This window comes from Lutra lutra, chromosome 1 (assembly GCF_902655055.1).
Source record: "Lutra lutra chromosome 1, mLutLut1.2, whole genome shotgun sequence".
NCBI classification, from domain to species: domain Eukaryota; kingdom Metazoa; phylum Chordata; class Mammalia; order Carnivora; family Mustelidae; genus Lutra; species Lutra lutra.
This window is the reverse complement of record NC_062278.1, coordinates 222,790,988-222,798,546: the sequence shown is the minus strand read 5'-3', so window position 1 is coordinate 222,798,546 and position 7,559 is coordinate 222,790,988. Positions and strand designations below refer to the sequence as shown.

General features: G+C 66.0%; 1 protein-coding gene and 1 long non-coding RNA gene across 3 annotated transcripts; both read left to right on the top strand.

Moving 5' to 3' along the window:
- The first annotated feature begins 140 nt into the window (after nt 1–140).
- Nucleotides 141–3,798, top strand: LOC125089242 (uncharacterized). The gene is made up of 3 exons (XR_007123886.1): nt 141–239; nt 1,780–2,471; nt 3,135–3,798. It is a non-coding gene; the product is annotated as an uncharacterized LOC125089242 (long non-coding RNA).
- A 109-nt stretch (nt 3,799–3,907) lies between these two features.
- ATP5F1D (ATP synthase F1 subunit delta) lies at nt 3,908–6,206 on the top strand. Of its 2 annotated transcripts, XR_007123870.1 has the most exons (5): nt 3,908–4,117; nt 4,774–4,927; nt 5,392–5,480; nt 5,627–5,830; nt 5,861–6,206. XR_007123870.1 is itself a non-coding variant. In XM_047711129.1 (4 exons), the coding sequence occupies exons 1-4, from the start codon at nt 3,977–3,979 to the stop codon at nt 5,747–5,749; spliced, it is 507 nt and encodes a 168-aa protein (XP_047567085.1). In that variant the 5' UTR covers nt 3,908–3,976; the 3' UTR covers nt 5,750–6,206. The 2 variants fall into 2 exon arrangements, 1 of the variants encoding a protein (XP_047567085.1); XM_047711129.1 differs by having other exon boundaries at nt 5,627–6,206.
- The last annotated feature ends 1,353 nt before the right edge of the window (nt 6,207–7,559 follow it).

Genomic DNA, 7,559 nt, shown 5'->3' with positions numbered 1-7,559 from the left:
GTTCCCATGGCGACTGATCGAGCAGGCCGAGCGGGGAGGGGGGTGTTGCCAGGGCGCATTGGGGGAGAGGAGGGGGTGCGGGGGAGGGAGGCCTCCTGCAGGGCGGCTTGAGCCGGTCCTGGGTGGCAAGATGGCTGCTGCAGCCGCCTCGCCGCCAGTGCCCAGCGCGGGGCCCTGCGCCTCCACGAGCAGCTCCTCTGGCCAAGCACGCCAGCCTCCACGTTTGCTTTGGGCTCGGGGTAAACTGAGGCCGGGGAGGGGAGCTCAGCCCTCGGGAAAGGGGCTGCCTGGAGAGCGCACCTGCCCGCCCTCCCCTACGCCAGCTCCTCCCGGTGGGAAGGACCCGGGACTGCACTCTGGAATCTCGGGCAGCAGAGTCTGGGCCGGGATGCCCCACAGCCCTGAGTGGCAGGGCGCGCGTTCGGCCTTTCCCCAGAGGAGAGGGGGAGCCTGTGTACGCTCCCGCGTCCTCGGCCCCTCCGGGTTGTAACCCCACTCGACAGCGGGGGGAAACAGGCCCCGAGAATGGGGGCGAGGGGGAGGGCCTGGCGAAAGCCACGTGTTCTCAGCGCTCGGTCCGAGAACGACCGAGGCTGCCCGGTATCCTCAAGGGGATGGGGCGCACAAAATGTAGGTCGGGAAATGAGTCCCGGCTAGGGGAGGGGGCAGAAGCGCAGGGGCCGTGACAGGAGGCCAGAAAAGATGGCAGGAAGCCGAGGGGTGAGAGGTGGACTCCTAGGGGTAGGCGGGGACCAGACCCGAGGGCGGACGTTCCCCACGGGCCCGCCCCTGAGGTCCAGCCGGTCCTTCCCGAGATCGCTCACCACCGCGCCCATCCCTGCGCCCCCAACCAGCCCCGGGGACGGGATGGCGAGCCCTCACGGAGAGGCAGAGAGCCGGGCTCCGGGCACATCGCCACTTCGGGCTAATCCAGGAGACGGAGACGCCATCGCGCTCGCTGCATCTCAGGGGAAACTGAGGCCGGGAAAGGGCGTGGGCGGGGGGGGGGGCGTCCCTCTCCAGGCCGCAAACGGGGGATGCAGAGCCCCGCGGACCGGCCCGCACGCCCGCCCCTGCTCCCCCCACTCCCTCCCTCCGGCCTCGCCGCGTCGCGGAAAGGGCGGGTGGTCGGGAGCCGGCGGCGATCCCACGGGCCGCGCGGCCTCGGCCTGCCCCCGCCCGCCTTGGCGTATCCCCGGGCCCGCCGCGCCTACCTCAGCGCCAGGGCGCGCGGCCCATGGGGGGCGGGCGGGCGGGCGGCTGCGCGGCGTTCCCGGCGGGCTCCGGTGCCCGGTGGCCGCGGAGCAGGCGGAGAATTTATGAATGGAGAGCGCTGCGCGCGGGGGAGGCAGGCGCAAGAGGAGGGACCGCGCACGTGACCGCGTTGGCGGCGAGCCCGCTCCGACCCGCCGGGTGCCACCCGGTCCCGGGCCGACCGCCCCCGCCGCGCTCGCCGCCGCGTCTGGCTCACTGCGCGCGGGCCACCGCCTCCCCTTCCCTTCCGGCGGGAGTGGGAGGCGGAGCCTGCGCTCCCGGACGCCCCCTCCCCACGCCGAGCGGCTCTCCAGGCGGTAGCTGAGTCTCCACCCCCTCCCCTGCGACACAGCTTCTGACCCTTCCCAGGGTCCGCAGGGACGGGAAAAGAAGGGGAGGAGTCCCGTCCATTGGTTTCCCCTCCTTCGCCTCCCCCAACCTGGGAGTCCCCAGGATCCACAGTCTGGGTGGTGGGGGTTGGATATATGCCCCCCGCTTCTCTTCCCTAATTGGTGGCACTGCCAGGTTCACCAGGCGCTGCGTCTTCTTGGGACAAACAACAAGCAACGATAATAGAATATGACCTGTGCTGAGTGCCACCATGGCCTGCCCAGCGCCGGGTGACATCAGAACAAATCCAGCAGAGACTCTATGCCTGATGATGACCCACAAAGCTGCCCCCATTCTCCATCTCAGAGAATCGTGACTTGTCCTTCTAGATGTCCTCGTAGGACACCAACCTGCAACAGGGTGGTCTGGGTCCTAGCCCAAGCCCCCTGGCCCTATGCTCAACACAGTGTCACCCCTTTCCCCTCCAGTGAAAACTGACACTACCACTTCAACCTCAGAGCCTTTGCACTGGCAGGTGCCAGCTTCGAAGGCTCTTTCTTTCCCACTCAACTTCAAGAGTCATTCCCTGGCTTCCTTCAACTCTTTCCTAAATGGCCAAGTTTCAGTGCATGTCCTCTTGGCTACCTTTGGTAACCTCAGCTCCCACCCTGCCCCTTTCTATGGCCCTGCATGTCGCCTGTTATTTGCTCCAGTGTGTCGTGTCCTCCTCACCCACTCCGTCACTGCAGGGTGAGTCCCAAGTCAGGAGCTGGGTCCCGAGGCATAGCACCAGCCAGCACGTCAAAGACAAGAATCTGCCAGTCGAGTGAACACCCAGGCAAGAGCTGGCTCAAGTGAGCAGGAGCTGGATGTGCAAAGGACCTGGGGTAAGAAAGTAGGTTTGGAAATCAAAGTGTTGTGTTGGAGGGAACAAGGGAAGCCGTCTTGTGGTTCTCAGCAAGAGAATGACATGGTGCCGCTGGCTGTGTGTGAACTCACCTGCCTGGAGGACAGGGGAGGAGGCTGGGGCTGTGCAAACCAGTGAGTGGCCACTGAGTGGACAGGCCATGCCCACGGGGGTCCACTGGAGAGCTCCAGGGTCACCCTAGGTTTGAGGCCTGAGTAACAGGTCCTGCCTTTACGCATTGGCCCCCCTGGAGTAGGAATGGGAGAGAAATTGCCCAGTGGATGGGTTCGAGTAGAGGACTGATGAGGTAGATTAGGCTCACATCCATGTGGGGCCTAGGGCTCTGGGAAAGGTTGGGACTGCACACGGGAAGCACCCCTAGAAATGCGAACCGGCTTCCCTCTGTGCGCACACACCCTGGGCCGGGATGCCCAGAGGCGGCGGGGGTCTGGGCACTAGGTCTGCATCCTTCCCCTGTGTTGGCCACAGGCGCCCCAGATGCTGGAAGGCAGGCAGCTAGGATGCAGGCAGCCCCTGGGATTGGGGAGCCACGGGGGGCAGCACCGCGTCGCAACGCATGTGCCCAGACCCGGGCCCAGGAGTGATACCCACTCCCCTGTGGCTGCACCCCTCGGCCCCTCAGCCAAGGCCCTCCCCGGTGTGGGCCCCGACCCCGTCCAACCCACACTCCACGTTTTGCCGGAGACCAAGATGTGAGCCTGGAGGCCTGGCCCGGGGCGCCACCTGCGTGAGCGCGGGGGCGGAGTGGTGACGTCAACGCCGCGAGCGAGGCTGCGCGAGCCGAGGAGACGTCAGCGCAGCCCCGGGCCGCCCGCGCACGCGTCCGTGCGTCAGCGGCGCGCGGGGGCGGAGGCCGGACGAGGCCTCGGTGCGTGTATCTCCGGTCGCCGAGTGCCCTCTGCCGGAGCCGTCGAGTATTGCATCCGAGCGGCGCCCGGCACTTGTCCGCTCTAGATAGGCCCAGGATGCACTTCCCAGCACGTCTGCGTCCGACAGTCGCAGCCCACCCCATCCTGGCCCCCAGCGCTGCTTTTCTTTGCTCTTTTGAGTACTTCGTAGCTTCCAACGTGCCATATGGTTTGCGTATTCGTCACGCTGATGTTTGTTAAACGTCCCCACCGCCCCAAACCAAAGCCGGAATCTTGGTATTCCTCTTGATGGCTCTAGCGCCTGGCATCCAAGGAGCGCCCCCAAAATCTTGAATTCAAGTAATCCCTGCTCCGCGGAGGCTTTTGGCACATACCCCATCTTACCCCGTGGCTGGCCTCTGGAACTGGAAGGAAACTACAAGCCCCAGCATGCCGCGCGCGGGGCTCAATGCATCGTCCATGTGCGCGGCTCGCTGGGAGTCGTAGTGCGCGCGTGCGCCTTTGCCAGGACTCCTCTTCCCAGAGGTCCCCGCGCGTCGTCCTCCTCGTCCTCCAGTTTCCAGCGTTTGGCTGGAGTACCCCGGCAGCCGTCGCCATGCTACCCGCCGCGCTGCTCCGCCGTCCGGGCCTGCGTTCCCTCGCACGCCAGGCCCGCGCCTACGCCGAGGCCGCCGCTGCTCCGGCCCCGGCTGCGGGCCCGGGACAGATGTCCTTCACCTTCGCCTCACCGACGCAGGTTCGGAGGCCGGTCTGGCTCGGGACCCCGCATGGTCGCCGTCTCCGGTCCGGACCCGTAGTGGTCCGCAGTCGGAGACCCCCGCCTTTGGGGTGTCGATCCCCATTTGTCCCGCTCCCTGGGTCCCTCCCCGGTGTCGTCCAGAATCCGGGCTCCGCAGCCTCCGGGTGTCCGAGGCCCCCAACCCCTTCTGGGATCCCGGACCCGCGCCCCTTCCGTCTCATTTGGTCCGGCTTCCGAGCCCCCCACCTCGGAGTCGCCCCCCGCACTCCTTCCCGAGCCCTACGCTCTTCCCTGTGGTGTGGAATCCGAGTCCTGTACAGTTTCCTCTGGAAGCCAACGTCCACGGACTCGACCTCCCCGCACCCCCCCCCCCGCCCGCTCCGCATGTCCCACAGCGTCGGACACTCGTTCTCTTGGGTGCCCGCCCGGGTTGGTGCGCCCTTTGTGCTCCTGCATTGTTTCTGTGTGGTCGGGCCCTGCGCTAGAGGCTGGCAGGGGGAGGCTGCGGGGGCCAAAGCCCCTGTCTCGCGCGGGGGGCGTCTCTGTGTCCGCCGTCAGTGTTCCTTCCTGCCTTTGGCCCTTTTCCTGCAGGAGAGCCGGTCCCAGCGCCGGAAGACTGGCCTGCAGTGACGCGCTCCGTGTCGTCTTTCCAGGTGTTTTTCAACGGTGCCAATGTCCGGCAAGTGGATGTCCCCACACAGACAGGAGCCTTTGGCATCCTTGCGGCCCACGTGCCCACCCTACAGGTCCTGCGGCCGGGGCTGGTGGTTGTCCATGCTGAGGACGGCACCACCTCCAAATACTTTGGTGAGTCTGGTGGGAAGGGACTGGCTAGGGGCCGCGTACTTCCCCACGTCGGATCCAGTGTCTGGGCATGGGTTTGGGAAAAGTAAAGGGCACAGAGCAGGCTTGGGGTTAAGGAGCTTGTAGGGAGGCGGGGTGGGGGACAGGGGTCTGACAGAGAGGTCAAGCTCGGTGCCAGAGGGGCCCCTTAGGAGGTGCAGGCCCCTGCATTCCAAGACGTGCCTCCACTAGCACAGCTGCGAGGCGCAGCAGGGTTCGAACCCCACTCCCGCCTCCGTCCTCATGCTGGCTTAGCTGATGGGCAGGTGGGTGTCCCCTGCGTCCAGCCTCCAGTAGGTGCCCCTGAGCCCCATGTGCGTGTGTCACGCTCTCCGGCTGCCTGTTTTCCGTGCTAGACTCTAGGGCTACAGCGTGGAGCCACTTTCCTGGTGTGGGTGTGGAGGTCTCACGCCTTCCTCTTCCTGTAGTGAGCAGTGGCTCCGTCACAGTGAACGCTGATTCCTCCGTGCAGTTGCTGGCCGAAGAGGCCGTGACGCTGGACATGCTCGACGTGGGGGTGAGTGTCCCAAGGGAGACGGATGCACCGAGGAGGCCGGGGCTGTGCTAGAGATGGCTTCGGGGAAGGGAACTCGAGTTTGGTGGAGGGGCCGGCACCAGGCTGGGGTCGCCACTTGGCTCTCACCCATTCCCCCCTTCCCGCAGGCAGCCAAGGTGAACTTGGAGAAGGCACAGTCGGAGCTGTCAGGGGCGGCGGACGAGGCCTCCAGGGCTGAGATCCAGATCCGCATCGAGGCCAATGAGGCCCTGGTGAAGGCTCTCGAGTAGGCGGTGCGTGGCCCTGGCCAGCAGCGAAACCGAGGCCCAGAACTGGGCAGGAGGTGTCCCGGGCAGGCTGAGCCGGCTGGCAGGGGGCCGGTCTGAGGAGCGGGGGGGGGGGGGGGGGGGGGGGGGGGAAGGGCTGCGAGCCGCCTGCGGGGCTTCTCCTGTGGCCGGAGCGGTCTCGCCAGAGAAGGCCGCCAGGGGGCAGCACGGCGCTAGCTTCCCGCCGAGAGCCCGCCGGGATCCCACCTCCTCGCCAGAGCCGGTAGGCCTGGTGGCTGTGGGTAAGCCCAGACACCTGCTCTGCTGTTTGAGGAGGGGCTGTGTCCCCCCCCACCCAACCTCATGTGTCACCCACCATCCCCCTGAGCCTGTAGCCCCTGCCATGGAGACCCGCTGCCAGCTGCCTCCAAGGGATGGCCTGACCCCAGCTCGAGCCCCCCATTAAAAGCCAGGGACCCGACTCGTGTACGCTGCTTCTGTGTGCTTCTTGGACCTCTGTCTTCAGGACCTTCCCTGGTCTTTGTCCCAGCCGTGTGTGTGTCTCTGCACGGGGATCAGGCGTTGAACACCAGCCTCAGGCTCCAGGGGATAGAAGCTGGGGCTGAAAGGTCCTCGGGGGTCTGTAGAAAACTGGGGAGTGGGATGTGCAAGGGGCATGGCCTGTAAAACCAGGGTAGGTGGTGGGCGGGGTGCCATCAGCCCAGGAGGGTGGGGATTGGCACAGGCTGCTGGCCGGGCGTGGGGAGACGGCAGGCAGGGGCGTGGCTGCTGCTCCAGGGCCAGGCCTGGGCTGCTGGACAGCCACCTGGGGCTCAGCCAAGTTTCAGGATGTGCCGTCTGCCCTGTGGGCTCCCCGGCCCGCCCCAGCCACGCTGGGAAGAGGCGGGTCCTGCCTGCTCCCACAGAGGCCCAGCCCTCTGCTCACCCGGCCTGTGGGTGGCCTGGCTGGCCAAGCGCCTCGTCCCTGGTGGTGTTGGCACCTCTGTGCCATCCAGGCCCCTGGGCTGGCCCCAGATGGGGTGGGGCTGCCAGGCAGGGGCAGCCCTGGCTCTGCGCAGCTTGTGTGCTGTTCCATTTCTTCTCGGTTGCAAGCATGGGGGTGGCCCAGAAGCTGGCTCCAGGTGGCCCGGCAGGAGACTTTGGGGGAGGGGTCTCCTCACCCCCCTGCCTGAGCCCTAGGCCTGAGCAGGGCTGACAGGGGATTCCAGGGTGGTGAGTGTGCGGGAGAGCCTGGGCCTTCCCGTGTGTCACTGGCAGTCTGGAGGTGACAGGGAGGCCCCCCAACCCCCAGGCATGTTGTCAGCACAGATGGGCTGTGGATTTGTGTGTCATGGTCCCGTGCGAGTGACTGTCCCCTGGCTTCATTGGTGCTCCATGTCGCGGGAGCCTTGCTTGTGGAGGCTTCTTAGTTCACAGCTATGGGGTCTTTCTTCCTGGGTCCCCCTACTCAGGCTGGTAGGCCAAGCAGCTGACTCTCCCCAGGCCAAAGAGTGTTGTGACAGCCATGGGCTCACAGGAGCAGGCCCACTCCTCCCTGTTCTGGGTTTTGGAGTTCATGGTCACGCTTTGGGAACTATAAATAACACCACGGACAGGTAAGGCAGTGCGACCACAGCACTTTGAGCCAAGCTGCTGGACGGGCACCCAAACCAGCGGTCCTTCTAGCCGTACCCCTGTTCCTGAGAGGGTTCAGCCTCTGGCCAGGGACAGCTCTGAACATAGGTAAGATTCTTCGGCACAGAGCAGGCCTCCTGAGGGAGATGGGAGCCTTGGGGTGTTAGGGATGCCCACACCTGATGTGGGTCTGCAGGGA

Bases quoted from the DNA above. Each gene is read 5' to 3' on its own strand.
- ATP5F1D (XM_047711129.1), top strand. From the start codon at position 3,977: ATGCTACCCGCCGCGCTGCTCCGCCGTCCGGGCCTGCGTTCCCTCGCA. The intron at 4,118-4,773 runs GTTCGGAGGCCG...TCGTCTTTCCAG, and splicing joins CCTTCGCCTCACCGACGCAG to GTGTTTTTCAACGGTGCCAA. The intron at 4,928-5,391 runs GTGAGTCTGGTG...CTCTTCCTGTAG, and splicing joins CACCACCTCCAAATACTTTG to TGAGCAGTGGCTCCGTCACA.